Below are 23,436 nucleotides of genomic sequence, written 5' to 3' on the forward strand. Positions count from 1 at the left end.
TACAATTTTTCCAAAAGGAGCCGTCAATTGGCTTGGTGTATCCTCCTCCCTTCTGCTTGTGATGGTCATTAAGCTAAAATTTGGGGGCCAACAGAGGTGAGGCAAAGAACCTCACCCCCCCGCTGGTACAAAGACCTATCCACAGGTGTGGCTGTATGCTGGACCGGTAGTCAATGACGGGTAAGATCCAATTGCAATGGTACCAACCTAAGACAGGAGGCTGACGCCTTGAGGTCAGCTCATCTGATGATGGGTAAGACCCATATGTAGTATTGGACAACCTAAGGCAGGCAGGGTCCCTAAGCCACATGCTTGTTGTTTAAGCAGAGAGGGGGAGATGTTGAGAGCCACAGCCGAAGGGGCCCCAGCAAACTTCCAGCTGCCAGCTGATGATTGGCTCACAGCGGCCCCAGCAAACTTCTAGCTGCCAGCTAATTGGCTCCTCTGTGGTGATGCTCATTGGGCTGTTTCCCCGCCATTACAAACCATGGAGCTGCTCATTGGGGGACTTTTTTTGGCTCTGCCCACGTGACCCAGCCAATGGGCCTCAAGAGCAGGAGGAGTGGGGGTGAGAGGCTTGTGGCAAGCCGGTGGTGGCAGTTGGGCTCTGAGGGAATTCCTGAAGAGCTCGTGTGGTGCGGTGTGTGTGTTCTAAAAATAAAGTTCGTTTCTGCTTGATAAGTGGCTCGTGAATTGTGCCCAGCCAGACTGCGGTAGCTAGAGATGTTGAACATTTTTTTCACATATTTGTTGATTGCTTGCTTGTATATCATCTTCTGAGAGGTGTGTGTTCAGTTCATTGGCCCATTTATAGTTGGGGTTATTTGTTTTTTTGGTGTTTAACATTTGGAGTTCTTTATATACCCTAGAGATCAGTGCTCTATCTGACGTGATATTGGTAAAAATTTGCTCCCAAGATATAGGCTCTCTATCACCTCACTGATTGCTTCTTTTGCTGAGAAGAAGCTTTTTAGTTTGAACCCATCCCATTTATTGATTCTTGATTTTAATTCTTGTGCTATAGGAGTCTTATTAAGGAAATTGGGGCCTAATCTGACATGATGGAGATTTGGGCCCACTTTTTCCTCCAATAGGCACAGTGTCTCTGGTTTAATTCCTAGGTCCTTGAGTTGAGTTTTGTGCGTGGGTTTAAGACATAGGGGTTTAATCTCATTTTGTTGTATATGGATTTCCAGTTTTCCCAGCACCATTTGTTGAAGAGGCTATCTTTTCTCTAATGTATGTTTCTGGCACCTTTATCTATTATAAAAGAACTGTAATTATGTGGGTTAGTCTCTGTGTCCTCTATTGTGTACCACTGGTCTATCAGTCTATTTTGGTGCCAATACCATGCTGTTTTGTGACTATTGCTCTGTAGTATAGTTTAAGTTCTGATATAGTGCCACAGTCCGGCTGCAGCAAAATAACCAGGGGGGTGATGAACAACTTGTATAGATCAATACAGCAGGAGTGGAAGCCGTTTATTGTAGGACAGGAGTGGTATATATACATTCCACACAGCTTATCTTAATTAACATAAAATAGATACAGCAGTCAATCAATAAGGAATCTCCACACTTAATGGCTCACTGGCGTTACTTCACAAACCACTCCCTCTGGCATTTTGCCAGGTGCCATCCAGACTTGTTTACAGACTCTAACATTTGCCAGGTGCCATCCTGACTTGTTTACAGACCTTAACAATATAGTGATGCCACCTGCCTTACTCTTCTTGCTAAGGAGTGCTTTAGCTATTCTGGGTCTCTTATTTTTCCAGATGAATTTCATGACTGCTTTTTCTTTTTCTATGAGGAATGTCATTGGGATTTTGATTGGAACTGTATCATATCTGTATAGTGCTTTTGGTAGTATGGTCATTTTGACAGTATTAATTCTGCCTATCCAAGAACAAGGGAGATATTTCCATCTTCTAAGGTCTTCTTTAATTTCTTTCTTTAGCATTCTGTAGTTTTCATTGTAGAGGTCTTTCACCTCTTTCGTTAGGTAGATTCCCAAGTATTTTATTTGGGGGGGGGGGTATTGTAAATGGGGTAGTTCTCCTCGTTCCCATTTCAGAGGAATTGTTACTGATATACATAAATTCATTTGACTTATGGGTGTTGATTTTATATCCTGTTACTTTGCTGAATTCATTTACTAGTTCTAGAAGTTTTCTGGTGGAATTTTTTGGGTCTTCTAGGTATAGGATCATATCATCGGCAGATAGTGCTAAATTGTGTTCTTCTTTTCCTATCCATATCGCTTCAATTTCTTTTGTCTGTCTAGTTGCTGTGATCAGTGTTTCAAGACCTATGTTAAATAGAAGTGGTGAAAGAGGGCATCCCAATCTTGTTCCAATTTTTAGAGGGAATGCTTTCAATTTTTCTCCATTTGGAATGATGTTGGCCTGGGGCCTAGCATAGATAGCTTTTATGATGTTGGGATAGGTTCCTATTATCTCTAGTTTTTCTAGTGTTTTGAATATGAAGCAGTGCTGTCTTTTGTCAAATGTCTTTTCTGCATCTATTGAGATGATCATATGATTCTTATCTTTAAGTATCTTGATGTGATGGATTATATTTATTGATTCTGTATGTTGAACCAACCTTGCATCCATAGGATGAACCCCACTTGATCGTGGTGCACTATCTTTTCGATATGTTTTTGTATTTGATTTGCCAGAATTTTATTGAGAATTTTTGCATCTATGTTCATTAGAGATATTGTTCTGAAGTTTTCTTTCTTGGATGTTTCTTTGCCTGGTTTTGGAATCAGGGTGATATTGGCCTTATAGACTGAGTTTGGAAGTGTTTCCTCTTTTTCTAGTTCACAAAATAATTTGAAGAGTATACGTATTAGTTATTTAAAGGTCTTGTAGAACTCAGCTGTATATCCATCCTGTCCTGGGCTTTTCTTGGTTGGGAGGCTTCTGATGGCATCTTCTATTTCATCACTTGAAATTGATCTGTTTAAATTGTGTATATCATTCCAATTGATTTTGGGAAAATCATATAAGTCTAAAAATTTGTGGATGCCTTCGATATTCTCTATTTTATTGGAGTACATGTTTCTAAAATAATTTCTAATTATTGTCTGTATTTCTGTAGTGTCTGTTGTGATATTTCCTTTTTCATCACATATGTTAGTAATTTGACTTTTCCGTCTCTTTCTCATTCTTAGCATGGCTAAGGGTCTGTCAATTTTATTTATTTTTTCAAAGAACCAAATTTTGTTGTGTCAATTTTTTCAATTGTTTCTTTTGTCTCAATTTCATTGATTTCTGCTCTGATTTTAATTATTTTCTGCCTTCTACTGCTTTCTACTGCTTTTCTTTTTCTAGACTTTTCGATGTAATGTTAGGTCATTTATTTGTTGACTTTTTCTTCTTTTAAAGAATGAACTCCATGCAATGAACTTTCTTCTTAGAACTGCCTTCATAGTGTCCCAGAGATTTCAATATGTTTTATCTGTGTTCTCATTTGCCTCTAAGAATGTTTTAATCTCCTTGATATCTTTTGGAACCCATTATTCACTCAGTAGCATATTATTTAGTCTCCAAGTGTGGAGTAGTTTTTATTTTTTATTTTATCATTGATTTCTAATTTAATTCCATTGTGATCTGATAGAATTCAGGGTAGTATCTCTACTTTTCTGTTTTTGTTAAGTGTTGCTTTGTGGCATAATATATGGTCTATTTTAGAGAAGGATCTGAAAGAACGATGAAGGCTCATCTTAAGAGAAAATGCCCGTTTATTGAGGAACAGATCTACTTATTTTTAGAGCTGGGGGTGGTTTTACAGTTGTGACAGTTTAACAGTTTAATGGTTTGACGGTTGGCATGGGGTGCTTTCTGTCTGGTGGGTAAGGATCATGTGAGCCAGGAGGGATAGTCTGATTGGTTGGTAAGATTCATGTGAGCCAGCAGGGCTAGTCTGATTGGTGGGTAAGGATCATGTGAGCCAGCAGGGCTAGTCTGATTGGTAAGTAAGGATCATGTGAGCCAGCAGGGCTCATCATTGGATGGTTCTTCTCGGGGGATGCGGAAGTTAGTCTTTGTAGCCCAGGCGACTCCCAACAGGATCCATGTGCTGCTGAGAAGAAAGTGTATTCACTCACTGAAGGATGAAATATTCTATATATGTAAGTTCAGTATAAGTTATCAATTGTATTATTGAGTTCTATATTTTCTCTGTTTAGCTTTTGTTTGGAAGATCAATCCAGTCGTGAAAGAGGTGTGTTAACGTCACCCAGAATTATTGTGTTGTGGTCAATTTGACTCTTGAACTTGAGAAGAGTTTGTCTGATGAACACAGATGCTCCATATTGTGGGGCATATATATATTTATAATTGTTATGTCTTGTTGCTGTATGGTTCCCTTAAGCAGTAGGAAATGTCCTTCTTTATCCCTTTTGATTAACTTTAGCTTAAAGTCTACTTTATTTGATATGAGGATGGAAACCCTGCTTGCTTCCGCAGTCCATGTGAGTGGTATGATTTTTCCCATTCTTTAACCTTTACTTTACTTATGTCTTTTCCTATGAGATGAGTCTCTAGGAGGCAGCATAATGTTGGGTCTTTTTTTTTTTTTTTTTTTTTTTAATTCCAATCAGCTAGCCTATGTCTTTTGATTGGTGAGTTTAAGCCATTAACATTTAGGGTTATTATTGACATGATTTTTATTCCCAGCCATTTGTGTTTATTTTTGTTTTCTAACTTGACTTGATTTCTCCTTTGATTAGATTTTCCTAAGTGTAATGCGTCTCTGCTGATTTTCATTGTCATTTTGTTGTAGGGACAGACGAGGCAAGGCACTGAAGATAGCAGGAAACAATTTTATTTGGCTGCAGCCAGGTTCAGAGGGCACAGCTTTTGCTGTAATCAATCAATGCCCTGAACCCTGAGTTCAGGTAGTTTCAGAGTTTTATACCCAGCGTGTAAGGGGAGGGCTCAGAAGTTCACAGTCTGCTGAAGTCACATAAAGCAGCTTTTTTCTTTCACTGTTCTGGGCAAGTTAACCCTTCAAGGACAGCACCTGAGAAGGGGAGAGCTTCTTCGCCTCTTTATTTCCTCCCCCTGCCAGCTGTTACCATGGAGCCCAATAGGTAACTTCTCTTATCTTAGAAAAGTAGACATCTCTGTGAAGCCCCAGCTCAAATCCAGAGGCCTTATTTACACATTTCTACAAACTGCTATACTGGATACATGTTTGTGGAAAACTACCAAGGAGGTGTCCAGCACCTGGAGTGATGATTTTTTCCCACCAGTGGCCAAGTAAGACAGAGCAACATGAAAATAGGGAGTTTATCTACATTGAACTCTTTTGCAGAGACTCTTTTGCTGACAGTCCTAAAATCAGCCATGGTGAAGGTTTCGGGAGAAGCCCAGTTAAGAATTTTCTGTGGAGAAATGGGGTAACACTACAGTTTTTCACTTCCTCTTCATAGACTATTTTCCAAGGATGTTCCATAGTGCAGGTTTTCTAGCTGTAAAATTTTTAACTTTTGTTTATCATGAAAGGTTTTTTTCATCATCAAATCTAAAGTTTAATTTTGCTGGATACAAGATTCTTGGTTGTCATCCATTTTCTTTCAAAGTTTGATATATGTTGTTCCAGAATCTTCTAGTTTTCAGGGTCTGGGTTGAAAAATCTGCACATAACCTAATTGGTCTCCCCCTATATGTAATCTGATTCCTTTCTCTCGTGGCTTTTAATATTCTTTATGTGTTCTGTATGTTGGGCATTTTCAGTGTAATGCACCTTGTTGTGGTTCTGTTGTGCTTTTGTACATTTGGAGTCCTATAAGCCTCTTGAATTTGGTTTTCCACTTTATTCTTTATGTTTGGAAAATTTTGTGATATTGTTTCATTGAATAAGTTGTTCATTCCTTAGGTTTGGAATTCTATGCCTTCCTCTCTCCCAATAACTCTTAAATTCAATCTTTTTATGCTATCCCATATTTCTTGAATGTTCTGCTCATGCTTTCTTACCATTTTCATTGTGTGGACTATATTCTTTTCAAGGTTATATATTTTGCCTTTATTGTCTGAGGTCCCGTCTTCCAAGTGGTCTAATCTGTTGGTGATGGTTTCAATTGAATTATTAATTTGGTTTATTGTTTCTTTCATTTTGAGGATTTCTGTTTGATTTTTCTTTAGAACCTCTATCTCCTTCTTGGTGTAATCTTTGGCTTCCTGTATTTGTTTAGGTAGCTCTTTTTCAAAATGATCTTTTGCTGCCTGCATTTGCTCTCTAATATCATCCTTTAATTCACAGACCATTTTAATTATGTACATCCTGAACACCATCTCTGTCATTTCATCTGCGGTGCTGGCCATGGATTCTAATACTGTGGTATCTTGGCTTCTTTGGGGGACTTCTTCCCTTGTCCTTTCATGTTGCTTGTGTGTCTTCCCTTCTAGCTCTGTGGATTCAAGGCATTACCATTTTTACCCTATAGGCTTATAGTGCCCCTGTAGGGATCCAAAGCCTCTCCTTTGAGGGGAAGGACAATGTTAACAGATCCCAATATAAACAATATGCCACCTAAAAACAAAGAGTTGGGAATAGATGTTTACAATTTGGTCATAATGTACAGAAATGGTGAATTCAATTATCATATACAATAAAATCAGTAGGTTTGTAAAAGTTTTATAGTTTCTGATGGTAGACAAAGAACCAGGGGTGAGCTGTGGGACAATATACTGAGGAGGCAGGAGGTGAGGATATAGAGTTATTATATCTTAGGAAGTGTGAAAGGGAAATCTAAGTAAGAAGGGTAGTAGCAGGCAAAAGGAGAGGAAGTAATTTTAGGTTGACAAGTAACTGGGAAGACAGTAGAGTACATGGAACAAACACCCATGTATATTAAGAAAAATAAAAAGGTTAAAATAGTAAAAATTGGAGAAGAAAGAAAAAGAAATGAATGAACAACACAACTGTAATATATTACTCAGTCATCTCAGGCCTCAGTATCCTAATCCATGCAAAGTTCTTGGTTTCACATATGTTGGGGATGTGAGGGCAGAAGAATAGGGAGGGAGAAGAAAGAAAAAAAGAAAAAAAAATTCTCAAAGGAAGAAACAGGGATTGCTTTGGTTGGAGATGAGTATCCTTCCTGCTTCCCTTCTCATCTGGTAGGTCGGTTGCCTGTTGTTAGCAGGTGTCTCCGCGCTCAGGATGGTGGAGGTAACCAGGGAGGGAGGGTTGGTCCTGGGTGGAGGGCACCTAGAAGTGGGGTGTGGCACCCGCTGGTCCCCGAGGGGAGACTGCACCTCAAGGATCTCTTTTTGGCCTGCTCCTGTGATGTGAGCACCTGGTCTTATCTCCTTATCTCACCTGAAGACCTCCAGCTGTTAGTCTCTAAACTGTATGGCAGGCACCCTCTCCCTTACCTTACTCTCCGGGGGTCTTGTGTGGCACTTTGGGCCTGCTGTGCATCTACCCTGCTGAGAGCTGTTGTGTGTTGAGCAGTCCTTGTGCTGAGTTAGCGGCTGCTAGGAGAGGGGGAGGTAGAAACCGGGTACCTGGCCAGCTGGAGTTCCAAACGGGGAGTTGCCCCCACTCAAGATGGTGATGAAGGTGACCCAAGATGGAGGCCTTTGCTTTCAGCCATAGGGGGTTGGATGGGGTTGGGGTGCCAGGCGATGGCGTTGGACGATGAGTTCAGAGACTGGGTCTGTGGCATGCAGCCTGTGGCTGTGGCTTTCTTCAGAGCCTGTGTGAAGTTTCCCTTGCAGGCAGGAGGTGACCCAGGGAGCCCAGGTGGGTTGATGGGCATCCACACAAGAGTGGCAGCTGGAGTTCCAGTGTGTGGGTGACTGTTGGGTGTCCTACGTGGGAGCTGCATCCAGTTCTGCCCAGGTGGGTGGCCCAAAGTTCTGCACAGGTGCTGATCCCATTGGTCCTGCTCGGCCCCCATAGTCCTGCGTGGGCGAGTACTTGGGAGACTTACTCTGAGCTGAGTCAGAGCCCTGCACAGGCACGGTGGCTGTGATTCCTATCCAGAAGCAGGAGGATCACTTGCAGAGAAGCAGTATTGTCACTTCTTGAGTCCCAGGTCAGGGAGCGACACACAATGCCCCCTCCCCTGGCCCGCCATCCTGTGCTGGGAGCCATTAGCCAAGTAGGTATGACAATTTCCTTGCCAGCGTACCCCATGTTGCTGACATTTTGCAGTGACATTGAATGTAGTTGACCTTGCTCAAGGACCAGGGCGGATTAGGGTGTTCCTGGTTTAACATAATCGGGTTTAGGGCGTTCCCAGTTTAGGTTCCAGGTTTAAGGTTTAAGATTATTCCTGCTGGGAATAGGGCGTATCCTGCTGCCTAAGTTCCCCTTGAGTTCTCACGGGATTCAGACAGTATATTTTGGAGATAGAAGCCCAGTGGAGGTGAATTTGGGAGAGAACGTGAATTTGGGAGAGAACGTGGATTTGGGCAGAGAACGTGGATTTCCCCAGAACGTGTTTGTATACGGCTGGTGTGAGTTCGGGAATAAAGAGTTGCTGTTTGAATCTACAAGCTGTGTGGTGGCTCGTGATTTTGTGCCCAGCCAGACTGCGGCAATCCTGGATCCCATAGTTACTTTCTGACTTCATAGAACCAACCTCCCTGGAACACTGTGAGGTTAAATGAGATATGGATGTGTGGAGCCTTATGCCAAGGCCTGGAATGTAGTACGTGGTCAATAGACCCACAGCCATTACCAGTATTGGTTAAGCCATGGTGAACAGGCGTCTGTCCCCGGCATCAGACACCCCTATCCAAGTCATTGCATGTTGAGATAGATTTATTGTGATGTATCTCATTCTGGATACACTCAGATGCTTGCCTTTGTAGCTTTCTTCAGCTCTGTAAGCTCCCCAGCCTTTACTGTCTCACCAAATATTGCTTCTGCCCCTCTCTCCCACCCTTCTCCCTTTGGACCTGCTCTGGTACATAAGAGAGACTGGCCTGCTGCCTGCATGCCTGTTTTATTTGTTTATTTATTTATTTTTCTTATTTTCCTTCTTCCTAACTTTCTGCGCTACCTTCTGGGTAACTTCTTTTGGTCTTCCTTTCAGTTATTTCAGAATACCTTTTTAGCTATATCTAACTTGCTTTGATTTATTTGAGTTTTAAATTTTAACAGATATATATTTTTATTTTTTGAGGTTCTAAACATTATTCTTTGTAGCACAAACTTTTTTATTTTAAGACAGAATAAACATAATTGTTTGGTATTTCATATAGAGCCATCTCTCTGTATCTGCAGAGTCTAATTCCAGGTCCCACTGTGGATAGGAAAATCTGCAGATGCTCAAATCCCTTACAAAAATGGCAGAGTCTTTGCATGTAACTTACACAGACCTCCCTCTGTACGTTAAATAGTCTCTATATTCCTTATAATACCCAATGCGATGAAAATGCCATCTAAAGAGTGGCTATGCTGCATTGTTGGAGAATAATGCTCAGGAGATAATAATAATATCCAGGTATAAGTCTGTGCCTGTAGCTTCCAATATCCCAGCTTCTATTCCTTCTCCTCTCGAGTCACCTGCATGGTTTGTAGTCCTAGAAATGTCGCTCTGCTGTTCTCACCTTGCTGGGCTGTAGAAGGCTTGCTGTTTCTGATGGCTTCTCCTTGAGACATGCCCCTTTTCCATGATATTTTTTTCCTCTTGGAATGCCCTTTTCACCTCTTGATTTGGCAGAATCCTAAATGTGTCTAAGACAAGCAAAGATACCCCTTCTGACTGACATCATTTTAGATCTTTCCAATTGGATGCACTCTCCTTCTGTTTTCAACCCTGTGGCATTGGTTTCTGTTCTCTTATGCCACTTTCCACTCTCTGCTCTGAGTAATCGCCCTTGTGTGTTTATCTCATTTCTAGTTGGCTCCTCCCAGCATCTGGCACCCTTTATTCATTCAACAAACACTGAGTGCTTACTGTGTGCCAGGCTTTATGCAAGTTTAGGGTTATTAAAAGCCAGTAGAACAGGCAGGGTTCCTCAGAGTGCGTGTGTCACACAGTTATTGGTCACAGCATGTTCTCGTTTAATGAAAGAACAGATGATTGATTACAAACATGTATGTTTTGAAATACAGATAAATACAAAGAAGATCACGATGAAGAGCCCACAATCTCCCAGCCAAAATAACTTGTGTTGAACTATTATAAAAAGTAAAGCCAGTGTTCCCTGGGAAAATGGGAATGTATACCACTGGTGGTGGGTACTGCTCCCCACCCTTTCAGTTCTCCTAGGGTTGTATGTGTGCTAAATTTCCTATCATGGGGGCGAGGGTGTTGAGGGTGTGGATTTGGAGATCAGAGCCATCAGATGTGGGAAAGGAGGGTGTGGTGTGGGCTTCCCAGATCTTGAAAGCTGTCATTCCAGTCTCTAGATCTGTGACAAGTAGGCATTAAGTCCACACTATTCCTGAAATCACTTCTGCTTCTAGAAGCCTCCAATAGAGCTCCAGATCTCTCAATGAACAAGAGTAAGCTGTCAGTGACAACTTCCACCAGATGGCGCTAAGGTGCAGTTGGAACCTAAGGATTTGGCTCCTGCAGCTAGAACCAGAACTCCCACCAGCCAGCAAACAGGCCCAGTGGTGTTGTTTCATGCATCTCTCAATAACATCACTCTGTGTTTTGATTTGTGTTTTCAGACTCTATTGACTTCCTTGTAACAGGTTTACTGTGCATTTATAAGGCTGGGTCACGTGAATAATCCAGAAATAAAATGAAAACGCCTGCATTTCTGCCTACACAATTGCTGAAACTGCTCAGTTGTCTCTTAAATTCCTTGGAGAAAAAAATTATTATTCAAATATCTGAACATAAGCAACTGGTTAAATATTTTATCTCTTCTGCTTTTGCATATACATATTTAACCTAAAAAATGATTATACCTGTTGTTTGGACCATGCTGTTGTATTAAGACGTATCCTGGCAATATTTTCTTACCCACACACTATCACATTATTTCATCCAAATCAAGCCCTATAGGTTATTTTTGTTCCTTCCAATATTTTGCTATTGATAAATATTGAGAATAGTGCCCAGGATATTTGATATTTGCAGGATAGCTTCCACCAGGAAATTTTGCACACTCCACAGCACTGATTATACTCAAATATTATCATCTTTGACGGTTTTTACAGATGGAGTGTGGTGTCTAGTTCTTTGTGTGTGCATCTTCTCCAGCTGAGAACCAGGCTCAGAGATCTAGGAGCCTGTGTGGAAGAAGCCCCGGCGGTGCCCTGACTCCTCCTGTCCAGCAGAGGGCGCGGCCCGGCCGCTCCCGCATGCGCAGTGAGCGGTGTGTCAGACGCCGGGGAGCCTAGCAGCCGGCGCGGTCTTCCCAGCTGGCTCGCGCAGACCTGGCCCTGGCGGCGGCCCCCACCTCCCCGCCTTCGGACCCGGGCGGCCGTGGCCCGCGCCCAGCGGCATGAGCCGGTGACCGAGCGCGAGGCCGAGCGGAAGGCAGCCGTGGCTGAGGTGAGCGCGGCGCGCAGGGGCCTGGCCCCGGGGTGGGCGCGCGGGCAGCCAAGGCCCGGGGGAAGGCCACCCCGAAACGACTTCCCTCAGTGGGGACGCTAGGATTCTGGCACCCGCTTCCGGGCTGCGCCTACGCCGCTGGCCTCCCCACCGGTCCCCCTCGCGCACTGCCCCCGCCCGCCCTCTCTTTGCTCCCGCACCCCTCCGGCTCCCGGCTCCCGGCTGCCGCCCCTCCCATGCCGAGGCCTTGCGCCCCTGGGTGCGCCCCGCGCACTGCTGCGCTCCTGGGCAGGGCTCGCGCCCCGCGGAGGGTGGCCAAGGGCGTGCTGGCCCTGGGCGTCGCCTGGAGGCTCAGAGGCCCTTGGAGCTTTGTATCGGTGGTGGGAGCAGATCTCGGAATAGTGTGGAGACTCCAGTAGTTGCTTGGGGAAGCGCTCCTCCAGGTGGGTCCTGTGCTTGTTTGTCCTGAGATAGAAATATATCTAACTTTTCTTGTAAGTGAGTTAATTGTCCTAAATACTTCAACTGGCCTTGGTTTATATGTTTCAGAGCTCAAAGTCCTATTCATGGTAATAAAATATATGATTCCATTTCTATCACTCTTCCCTTTCCCAGCCGTAAGCCTCCTGGTTGCGTGTGCGGGTGTGAATGGACAGTGGGCTCTAGAGCTAGACGGCTGCTGTGTTTGGAATTCTAACTTTGACATTTTCTAGTTTTGTCCTATTGGACAAGTACTTGCCTTTATGTACTTTCTCCATCTGTAAAATAAGGGCAGTATTAGTTTGTCACCCAGCAGTGTTATGAAGATTAAATAAATTAACACTAATAAAGTGCTTGAAACAGACCCTGGCGTGTAGTAAGTGCTCAGTATAGTTACTGGTTATTTAGTGGTATTCACTGTATTAATTACATTATCATTTCCACAATTAAAAGGCACAGTTCTTTTAAATTGGAAACCATTTTTAGAGGCAGTTAGCCATAGTGTAATTGTAAAGAATCATCAGGCAAGGCAATGAATTGTGGATTTTCCTGCTTTTGCTCATATTTGGTTCCTTTGTTTTTTGGAGCAGATTGATTAATTTCTAGTGTGGCAGTGGTCCTGGAAGGCTGTTTGGGCTTCTCTAAAAAGGTTAAAAAAGACAAGAAATTGCGATTGAAAACCTTGGACTCACCTGGGTGTGGTGGTACATGCATATAATCCCAGCAGCTCAGGAAGATTGCAAGTTCAAGGCCGCCCTCAGCAATTTAGTGAGGCCCTAAGCAATTTAATGAGACCCTGTCACAACAAAAATAAAAAAAGGCTGGGGTGGGGGAGGAGGGGATGTGGCTCAGTGGTAAAGTGCCCCTGGGTTAAATACCTGGTACCAAAAATAAAATTAAATAAAAATAAAAATGGAGTAAAAGGATTGAATATGGTCTGAAGCACAGAAGAAATGCTATTCAGGCAAATTTTTGGAATAAATAATTCCAGGAACAGAAAATGCATCTCATCTTGACAGTAGCTTGGGGTTAAAAGACTTTTCCAGTGACTCAGTGCCCAGAAGACTCAGCTATCCAGAAGATTCCAGTGTTTTGCAGGGATGTATTTGATGTTTTTAAAGGAGGGTGAAGTTTGCAGAGCTTTGATTCGGGATTCCGTTTTTGATCCAGATTGCCGTCATATAGAACAAACATTCATTTGCAGAAGTTTCCTTTCTTTCTGTCCCCTCCTGTGACTTCTTGCTGGTTCTGAGCGTCCTCTTGGAATGGAAAGATGACAACTCATTTCCTTGGTGATGGTTTTAGAGATATCCATCTTCCTGTACTTCAGCATGCAAAAACTCCTGTGAAAGTTGGTTCTGTATGTTATAGAGGTGCAGCTGGGATGCCCCGAGTCAGGAACATCATGGGTTCAATCTAGGCAGGAAGTTTTACATAAGGGAGGCAGTTCAGCACAAGTTTGTGAGGGCAGGTGCAGGGAGCAGGGATGTTCTTTGGATGTGTTTATGTGTGGTGGGTAGTGGGAGAGGAGGTTTTTAGGGGTGGGTACAGAAAATTCAGAGTCTGTGAAATAGCTAGCCTTTTTCTCCCTTTTGGAAACTTTTTCCAATTCAGCAAAGACAAAAATTAGAAGCCCTCACCATGTAATAACTCGAACCTATGGATGCAGAACAGTGTGTGCCAATGGAACTGAGGAGGAGAGATTTGTTTTATTTAATGAGCATTTACGTTCTGGACTTGGTATTAGCTGGGGGATACTGAGCAAGACTCACTGCAAGAAAACCACAACCAGTAGAGGAGACAGACTTGCAAGTATGTAACTAAGGCAACACTGGAAGTGCTGTAATGGAGTATGCAGAAGGTAGGTGGCTTCTCAGAGATGGTCTCCAGCTCCCCGGCTTTCATGTCTCACCCCCCATTTCTTTTATCACAAATGCTTACTCTGCCCCAGGTGTTTGCCATAGCCTCAGCTTTTATTCTTCAGAGGCTGATGCAGACTCTTGGGCATTTGCTTAACTGTGAAGGATACTCAGGAGCGGAGAGGAACGTGCATCTAAGGCTGGGCTTTGGTGGGGAATGCCCTGGCTTCCAGCGCATCTGAGGTATGTTCTGCTTGAATCTGCAGGGGTTCCTAGCCAGGCTCAGCTCTGTTTGCTTGGCTCAGTATGGTGACCAGCTCAGTCGGGTATCTTGAAGGCTTTCTGTTCTTCCCTGACACTCTTCCTTATTCCCTCACTCTGGCTGTCTGGATCCACCTACGTGGGCAAGCCATCCAGGTCCAAGATGTTTTTCTTAGTTTGGCAGACCACAGACTAAGGCTCTTCTTAGAAAGCAGGCCCTGAGAAGAGTACTCTGAAACTGAACCCTTCACCCTCAGGTGGCAGCAAGGGCCCCTTTATCAGTGGCAATGAGAGGCTGGCAACCCCTGGTGCTCTCTAGTATCACAACTGTAAGACTCTCAGGATGGAAGTTGGGAGGAGATCCAAGTAGGAGGCAGAGCAGCGGCCAGCACGGTACTCTAGCACTGAGGGTGTGTGGCCAGCGGTGGTTGTGAGGATGGAGGGGTTGGCTGGCTCCTGTTGCATCCATTAGAAGCCTTGGGTTAAGAGAATGCTGGGCTCAGGTCAGCCAGATGTCAACCCCGTGCAGCGTAAAAGACAGGAGTCTCTGCAGCCCTCTCTCCTGCAGCTGGAGGACAGACTGAGGTCAGGCCCAGAACTGAATCGCGATTGTGGCAGAACTGCACAGGAGGCTGAAGGCGCACCTCTCACTGGTCTCCTCTCCTACAGCAGGGGCTGAGAGAGGGAGAGACTGGGTGGAGGCGCTGAGAAGGGTGAACTCCTGCTCTGCCTTAGACCCGGGGCCAGCAGAGCTCCTGCCCTCCGTGGCAGAGGAGAGCAGCCTCTCCTAGCTTGGCAAGGGCAGAGCCCTCACTGAGGTACCTGCTTCAGGACCAATGCTTGTCCTCCTCAAGATCTCCCTCCCTCTGATCTCAAAGTGACCTTAATAGGGAGGCCTGCAGGCCCTGGCTGGCCCTGGCTAATGTGGACCAGTAGGTACCTGGGGAACATGTGGAGCAAATCTTCTACAAGTGGGGGGAGGAGAGAGACTCTGTTACCATGGGAGCGTTGTCTCATGATCAGGGTTTAAGGGCCTAGCAGGCAACTGCTTGAGGCCTTCACAAGACAGTGATGTGTACTAGTGGTTCCCACCTGGCGCGGTTTTGCCTCCTCTGGGAGGTTTGGCGGTGCCGAAATGGGCAGCGAGGCTGGACTCACAGCCTGGCAGGCTGTCTTGACCCATTGTGCTGCTAAGAGAGCATGGTGCTCCTGAGGGCAGTGTAGGTGGGCAGCCAGTTAGGGTATTGCCTGATTGTTTAGCCTGGCAGAACCAAGAGCTGGCAAGTAGAAGCTGAGATAGAAAGATCACCATCCCTCACCTGGTGTTCTGACGTGAGCCAGAGCTCAGACCCATGTCCCAGGGACTAAGGGGAAGGCTAGGTCTCTCTGAAAAAGGACCTTGTAACATCCCTGCCAAGTGTAGACCAGCACCCCCACCCTTCTGCAAGGGAACTGCAGCTCTTTATCAGGACAACTGTAGAGGGGGGGAAAGGATAATGTCCAGACCTTTAGAGGGCTGTGCAGTACAGAGTCGGAGCTGATCCTAGGACCAGACAACCCCTAGCAAGAGTGGATGGAGCTGCAGGTAAACGCTCTAGCTTCCCAGCCTCCTAAGGGCCAGCAGGGAGCCCATGTGGTCGTCAGAAGGCCCTTAGCTACCTCTACCCACAGCAGTAACCAGCTACTGGCTTTCCATGCTCCCCATCTCTCTCCTTGTTTCCTCATTCTGGCTTTCAGAGATCACTTTCCAAGCAAATAACTACTTGCATGCCTTACCCTGGCTTTGTCTCTGCTGACCTTGAACTTGAGAACCTTCTGCCTCCATCTCCTGAGAAGTGCAGCCTATAGGCGTGCACCACATGCACCACTGTAGCCAGCTTTATTTTTTGAAAAAGCGTTTAAGTAATAATAATAACAATAATAATAATAATTATTATTATTATTATTATTATTTTGGGTTTGTTGTGATGTATCTTTTTTATAGTTCATGAAAACTAGTAAAACTTGTGTGTGGATACTTTTTTTTTTTTTTGGAGTACCAGGGATTAAACTCATGAGCACTCAACCACTGAACCACATCCCCAGCCCTGTTTTGTATTTTATTTAGAGACAGGGTCTCGCTGAGTTGCTTAGGTCCTTGCTAAGTTGCTGAGGTTGGCTTTGAACTTGCAATCTTCCTGCCTCAGCCTCCCAAGCTGCTGGGATTTTTTTTTTTTTTTCCCTTTTTGGTGTTTTATTTCACAGTGAAACCAGATGACTTATTTGTGCTAAATGAATGGAAATACTTTCCTGTATTCCTCTATACTTATTTTCTTTTCCTCTAAGAAATACAGTATTTTGTGGCCATTTTGCTAAGACAGTCCTATAATGTCCCTTTCAAATAGTATTTTCTAATAGTATTTTGCACTTTAAGGTACTTATTAAGGCTCTTAGGAGAGCACAAAGAATGGAAAGGGAAACCACATTGGTTCTGTTACAATCCCATTGCCCCCTACAGCACACATCAAAGAGCACATCAGCCATGGAAACCACTGGTGGGCTGGATACTTATGGGCTCATGTTAGAGGGGCCAGCTTCCGGAGATCAATATTAAGGATAAAGGAAAGAATCACATCTTACAGGAAAGAATTATCCATCCCATGTATGTGGAGAAGATACACATACATGGGATGGATAACTTTAGGCTATCCGGTTTACAAGAGACATGGGTGTGGATTTAGATTGAAAATAACTTATAAAAAGTGTATTTGTAGAAAGCTCTATTAAAGGATAGGATAATATCCAGACCTGTTGAGGCTGTTGAGGTAGGGTCTGAGCTGATACTAGTCCCAGGCAACCCCTAGCCAAGAGTGAATAGGAGTTGTAGGTAAATGCCCTAACTACGTCTGGGGACACACACACACACCTGCTCTGTGTGTGGTAGACACTGATTCATCCAACTTCCCACTCTACACTGAAAGTTAGATTTTCAAAGGCCTGAGTTTTAGTGCTAAATTCTTGGTACGTTTGGTAAACAACATTATAATTGGAGGTGCAAAAAAGACATCCCTTTTTGTTTTATAAACCTAAAAACCAGGAAAATGAAACTCTGAGACTAACCGAAAGTTTCACACTTTTGCTGTATTACTGAGTACATACAGCGAATGCTCCAGCAGGGAATGAGTGTGCAGTAGATTCAAGGAGAACACTGATGGACGGTCATGGGGTTAGTGTGGTGAGCCACAACAGTGGCTGTGCTTCAGCCAACATTTATAACAGGAGCTGGGAAGCCTAGACAACCTGTCAGATCCACATATGCCAGGGAAGCAAGCCTTTGACATTGAATAGATTGGCTTTGATGGACATGTCCCAGCTTGAAATTCAGACAAAGCATGTACGTAAGGATCCTTTTACTGTTCCCTTAATCCAGTTTCACTATATGTAAAAATAGCATTTTTCAAACTGGGTGCTACAACTGATCTTATATGTTAGGGCCCAGATTTATGAAAAAAGCAATAGTATAGCAGAATAGGAAAGTAGAGGATTCATTGCATGTGTTTCCTGTGTGCTAGGGTTAAATGCCATTTTATGAAACTTATTACAATACACACATGTCTCTGTTGGGTGACAATATTCAATGTATTTCATGCTCCAGGTTTTAGGTAGAAAAAAAGATTGAAAACTACCGTGTTGTTTAATATTAGGAAAGGTTTCAGACATGATTGCACAAAATAAGCACCTGAGGAGCTTGCTGAGTGACTGATTCTATGACCCGATTTTAGACTATTAAGAACAAGCTCCAGTCGTGGGCCAAGGAATCTGCTTTAACATACTCCCTGTGATTCTCACCCTTGGGATGTTTGGGAGCCACTGATTGGTGTGTGAGTGGCCCTTGTGAGCTCCTTGGGAATTTTTGCATGAGGGCCAGTAGAGAGCAGCTCCTGGTATGCATTTGTCCCCACCTCTCAGTGCTTTCTGTAGGAGGGACACACAGAGTTGCAGGGAAGCCATATCATAGGGTAGGCCTGGAGGTGGTGGGGCCTAGGGACAGACTGGGAGTGTCCTGCTGGTTGTTAGAATGACAGATGTGAAATAGCTCTGTGCTCATATTTCTATTATAGAATAAGTTAGCAAGTGGGGTGTAGTGGTGCATGCTTGTAACCCCAATGACGCGGGAGGCTCAGACAGGAGGATCGCAAGTTTAAGGCCCGCCTCAGCAATTTAGTGAGGCCCTAAGCAACTTTTGATACTCTGACTCAAAATGAAAAATAAAAGGGGCTAGGGGTGTAGCTCAGTGGTTAAGTGCCCCTGAGTTCAATCCTTGATACCAACAAAATAAAAAATAAGAGGGAGTCTCATGCAACATTTAAAATTATATAATACAAGAACATGAAATTATTTGGAAATATGTTTNCCGCACTAATCAGCATATGTTGAATGGCTATTGCTTTTTCCCCAATTATGAGAATTGTTAAGCTTAAAATTCATGAACACATGTGCACTAGCCCATGTCAAGCTAATTCCTTGATATGTTCCAAATCATGGTCTCAAGAGAGATCAAGTTGAAATCATTCATGACTTTCCAGCACCTTTTACTCAAAAAGCTAACGATGATTACTGTCATCAAGACTGGGCTGTCCTTAGCCAGGGGCCATGAAGCAGTAGTGCTGTGTGGGCGGTGCAGGGAGAGCTCCATTTGTCCTGAGCGAAATGAGAGACTGAGCTTCTCAGTGACTTCCTTTTACAGTCAGCTGTCTCACAGATCAGTGAGTGGAGTGGGACCCTTGTGTAGACTGGGCTTTGACACGCGGAATGCCAAAGTGGCTTGTCGAAGTCAGTGGTAAGTCAGTGACATGATGTAGTCACTCTGCAGTCTCTGCTCTCCGCACAGCATCTAGGCATCATAGCATCTAGGGAGTGGGCTTGGTGAGGAGCTTGGGTTGTGGTCTTCAGGGAGCTCCACATTTTCAGCTGAGGATGAAACGTCTTTCTTTATGTCTCAGCCCACGGTGCTTGTTGGCTGTTCTCCTACTGCTGTGTAGGAGACCACCCCAAAACTTAGTGACTTAAAACATCCGCCACCAGCTCATGTCCCCTGCTTCCGCAGTCTGCACAGAGCTCCCCAGCGGTGGCTACTCTGCTCTTCAGGATTTCAGCTGGATTCACCTGAGGGCACTTGGGAGCTCGGCTTCCTCCTAGGCTTCCTCCTAGCATGACTGCTGGAAGAACTTAAGGGGCCAGAAGCAGAGGCTGTGGGGTCTCTGAAGGCCTGGGCTCAAGTCTCAAGTGTCACTTCTACCACCTTGTTATGCTCAGAGAAAATCATAATTAGCCCAGTTTCTGGGGGGAGGAGTATAGGTTCTACCTTTTGGTTGCAAAAGTGTCACACACATTTGTGGACAGGAGGAGTGTTCACCTGTGCCTTTGGAGAGGGGTCCACTGCCCTTTTTCCCTCTCTCCTCCCTCTTCCTCTCCCTCCCAGGATCTTCCCTGGCCTGCTCGTTCATTTAGTCCTTCTTCCATCTAAATGTGCCCACTCTAACCTTCGTTATCAAACATCAACATGTATTTTGTTTAAAGACTAAAGATCTTCTCTGATACCCTTTGTGCTTTTCCAGTGCTTCCAAATGGTGTTTTCACATCTGTGTAGGAAACCACCCCAAAACTTAGTGACTTAAAACTATGTTAGAGTTTTTTCCTCTTAAACAAGGACGTCATTTGCCACACTAAGTGCTTGATTTTTCTTGTTTCTCTCCCTGTTGACCAGGAGTGTGAGGAAGAGGCTGTCTGTGTCATTATGTGTGCGTCGGTCAAGTACAATATCCGGGGTCCTGCCCTCATCCCAAGAATGAAGACCAAGCACCGAATCTACTACATCACCCTCTTCTCCATTGTCCTCCTGGGCCTCATTGCCACGGGCATGTTTCAGTTCTGGCCCCACTCCATCGAGTCCTCAAATGACTGGAGCGTGGAGAAGCGTAGTGTGCGTGACGTGCCAGTGGTCAGGCTGCCAGCCGAGAGTCCCATCCCTGAGCTAGGGGACCTCAGTTGCAGAATGCATACATGTTTTGATGTCTACCGCTGTGGCTTCAACCCAAAGAACAAAATCAAGGTGTATATCTACTCTCTGAAGAAGTATGTGGACGACCTTGGTGTCCCGGTCAGCAACACCATCTCCCGGGAGTATAATGAACTGCTCACGGCCATCTCAGACAGCGATTACTACACCGACGACATCAGCCGGGCCTGCCTGTTTGTGCCCTCTATTGACGTGCTCAACCAGAACACACTCCGCATCAAGGAGACCGCGCAGGCACTGGCCCAGCTCTCCAGGTACCACGCTTAGAGGGCCAGTGCCTGGGATAGGAGCGCTTCTCCTTCTGAGCTGGCCTCCCTGTGCTGTCTTCTCTAGGAGCGGGCAGTGAGCAGTGGGCAGTGGGCCGGTGGCGGGAGGGTGAGGCAGTCCTCATCTCCAGGGCCGTTGCCGTTGTTCCCAGCTTCGTAGAGTTTGCAAACCAAGGACGGTTCTTCTTCCCATGCTTTTCCTTAAAAAATGTAAATACACTGCCCCCTGCCTGTCCCAAGCACTGACAGAGCACACATTTATGTTACATAGTCTGAAAATACAGATAAACAAAAGAAGAATGTAAGATTAATTCTATAATTCTGCCTCTAAGAGGTAGTCATGATCAATATTTTGATGTTACTTTTCAGTTATTGTTTTGTATAAAAAATATACATGTGCATGTACATCTTTTAGTTTTTTTTTTTGTCAAGATCCTATCACACAAGACATGTTTTTGTTTGCTTTATTTCCCTTAATATATCTAGTAAACATATTTCCAAATAATTTCATGTTCTTGTATTATATAATTTTAAATGTTGCATGATACTCCCTCTTATTTTTTATTTTGTTGGTATCAAGGATTGAACTCAGGGGCACTTAACCACTGAGCTACATCCCCAGCCTTTTTTAATATTTTATTTTGAGACAGTGTCTTGCTGAGTTGCTTAGGGCCTTGCAAATTTGCTGAGGTTGGTTTTGAACTTGAGATCCTCTTGCTTCAGCCTCCCAGACCACTGGGATTACAGGCGTGCACCACCGAGCCTAGCTTACTTGTGCTAAGTGTAGATTTCCACAAATGACAACGCTAGCCTCTAACAAGTCAAGAACACAGCTGGCCTCAGGCTGTTCTCAGGCTCTTTAAATTTTAACAAAATGGTGCACATTTTTAGTTTTTAGTTTTTCATTGGGAGAAACGGATCTTAAGTGGACACACTTGAAGTACACATCCACCTGTTTTTCCTTCCACGGATTCAGACTAGTGCCTTATGCACTGTTGGGACTTGTGGGAATCTGCTTTGCTCACTTGAGACATGCTGGCTCTCTGGTGGCTGCCTGTTTCTTCAGGATTGTCATGGAAGTCTCTTCCACATTTCATTTCTAAACAGGTGGGATCGAGGTACAAATCACCTGTTGTTCAACATGCTGCCTGGAGGTCCCCCAGATTATAACACGGCCCTGGATGTCCCCAGAGACAGGTAGGCATGTTTGGGGCTGTCCCAGAGATGGGTTTCAAATGCAAGATCCTTTTATTCCTGTAAGATTGTGTTCCTGAGCCTGCTGGGGCATTCTTTGTAGTCGAAATTGTTTATTAAACTAGAAATTTGTCCTATGCACTTTTCTCCTCAAGGCATAGAGGATGCTGAGGACAGCCAGTTAGAGCTCATGTCTGAGCATAGCCTCTAAAAAGCTGTCTGTTCTTAGTTTGGGTCATGCTTTCTGACTGGAGCACCCCAACTCCCAAGGCAGGTTGAGGACTGAATGCGTCAGCTCTCCCTGAATTTGGCAAATGCTCCCTCCCAGCCTGGTGGGTGAGGAGGGCGTGGATGAATAAAGTGATGCTTGAGGTATGTGATGGGGGGTGATGTGGGGTCTCTGTCAGTAGATTTCTTCCCCTCTTTCCTTCCCTCCCTGCATTTATTTTCCTCTTTCTCCCCCACCACCTTCTTGCTCCCTTCTTTTCTTCCTTTCTGGTAAAACTCCCCAAACAGGCAGATGTCATGACTTATGATTGTGACTTTGATCTCACTCATGATATTTGCCTGCCCTCTCATGCGCTGACTGAATCACTTTGGCCCGAGGCTCTTGGAAGGCCCCAGAAGGTGCTGTGTACACCTTCTTCAGGGCTTTGAGGAGAGCAGCAAGCCTGGACCCCAGACGAGTGCGCTGGGCAGTGTTTGAGGTATAGGTTGTTGAAGTTCACTGTCTTGTTGGGTTGATGTTGAGCAAGGCTGAGAATAGCCTGAGCCAGCCTTATTCTTGGCTTGACAGAGGCTGACCTTGTCATTTGTGGAAATCTACATTTAGCACTACTTTGCCTCAGAAGATTGTTTTCTCTAAGTGAGTTTTTCAAGTCAGCTTTGAGTTTCTATCTGGAAATACAGATATCACTGGAAGAGACCATGCCCCAGACTCCTTCACTTTGGTGTAGAAACCATTTTGGGCGGCAGAGGGCAGTGTGGTCACACACAGGGCCTCCTGGTGGGTGGGCTCTGCCCAGTGAGATGCGCTGGCTCCTGAGTGGATTTGGTTGTCCTGGGAAAGGCAGATAGATGCTTCTGAGGACAGAGAAGGGAAGGGAAAGAGCTGTGGGGAGTGCAGTGTCTTCCCCTCCTCCTCTGGCTTTCTTTCCTGAAGGTAAATTTCTATGTGGGACATTTCACATTTTGGTGTGCATCTGCATGGGAGGTGGATTTTATTTTTATGAAGTGCACATGTTAAATGGGGTTTCATTTCTCTGTGGAGAGTGTCAAGTAGACAGGAGAAGTTTGTATTCCTGCTAGTACTAAGGTGTCAGGGATAGGGAAGGTCACGTTGTTTTCTCTGTTTGTGATTATGAGTGATTGTAGTGTAGCCAGCGACATGTCAGCATGGGGCCTGCTGTGCCCTGCAGTGGGGTATCTCATTCTGAAACTGGGGTGGCATCTGTGGGGCGAGGAATAGTAGATTTGTTTGTTAATTTTTCTTATCCTTTGTCTTTGCTCCTGGACTCAGAGGAGGCAAAAGCCATGAGTGTAGAATGGTTTTATCAGGGGCTGCATGTCAGTTGTTCATAAATTAAATGACAGAGTAGATTGCTTTAAGATATCCTAAAGTCTACTGCGGTAGTGTGACTTCTTAAAAGTCATTTTACTCAGGGAAATACAAGGACCGGGACTGAAAGGAAATATGTACTCAGCAAATGTCTTTTGTGCTCTTTTTAAAAAAATATTTATTTATTTGTTCTTTTCAGTTTTACATGACAGCAGAATGCTCTTAGATTCACAATAGTCTCAAAAAAAAAAAAAAAAAACCCAAAACAAACTTGGA

General features: G+C 44.4%; 1 protein-coding gene across 2 annotated transcripts in view; it reads left to right on the forward strand.

The window, feature by feature from the left end:
• Positions 1-11,296: 11,296 nt before the first annotated feature.
• Positions 11,297-23,436, forward strand: part of Ext2 (exostosin glycosyltransferase 2) — a 145,498-nt gene continuing 133,358 nt past the window's right edge. Inside the window, exons 1-3 of one of the 2 annotated variants that reach the window (XM_015477806.2) lie at positions 11,297-11,484; positions 19,831-20,396; positions 21,516-21,605. In XM_015477806.2, the coding sequence (XP_015333292.1) occupies positions 19,861-20,396; positions 21,516-21,605 (626 nt within the window). In that variant the 5' untranslated portion in view covers positions 11,297-11,484; positions 19,831-19,860. Of the gene's footprint in view, positions 11,928-19,830; positions 20,397-21,515; positions 21,606-23,436 lie in introns of both variants that reach the window. The other variant, XM_015477807.2, reaches the window with a different exon arrangement.

Source organism: Marmota marmota, unplaced genomic scaffold (assembly GCF_001458135.2).
Source record: "Marmota marmota marmota unplaced genomic scaffold, marMar, whole genome shotgun sequence".
Lineage (NCBI taxonomy): Eukaryota > Metazoa > Chordata > Mammalia > Rodentia > Sciuridae > Marmota > Marmota marmota.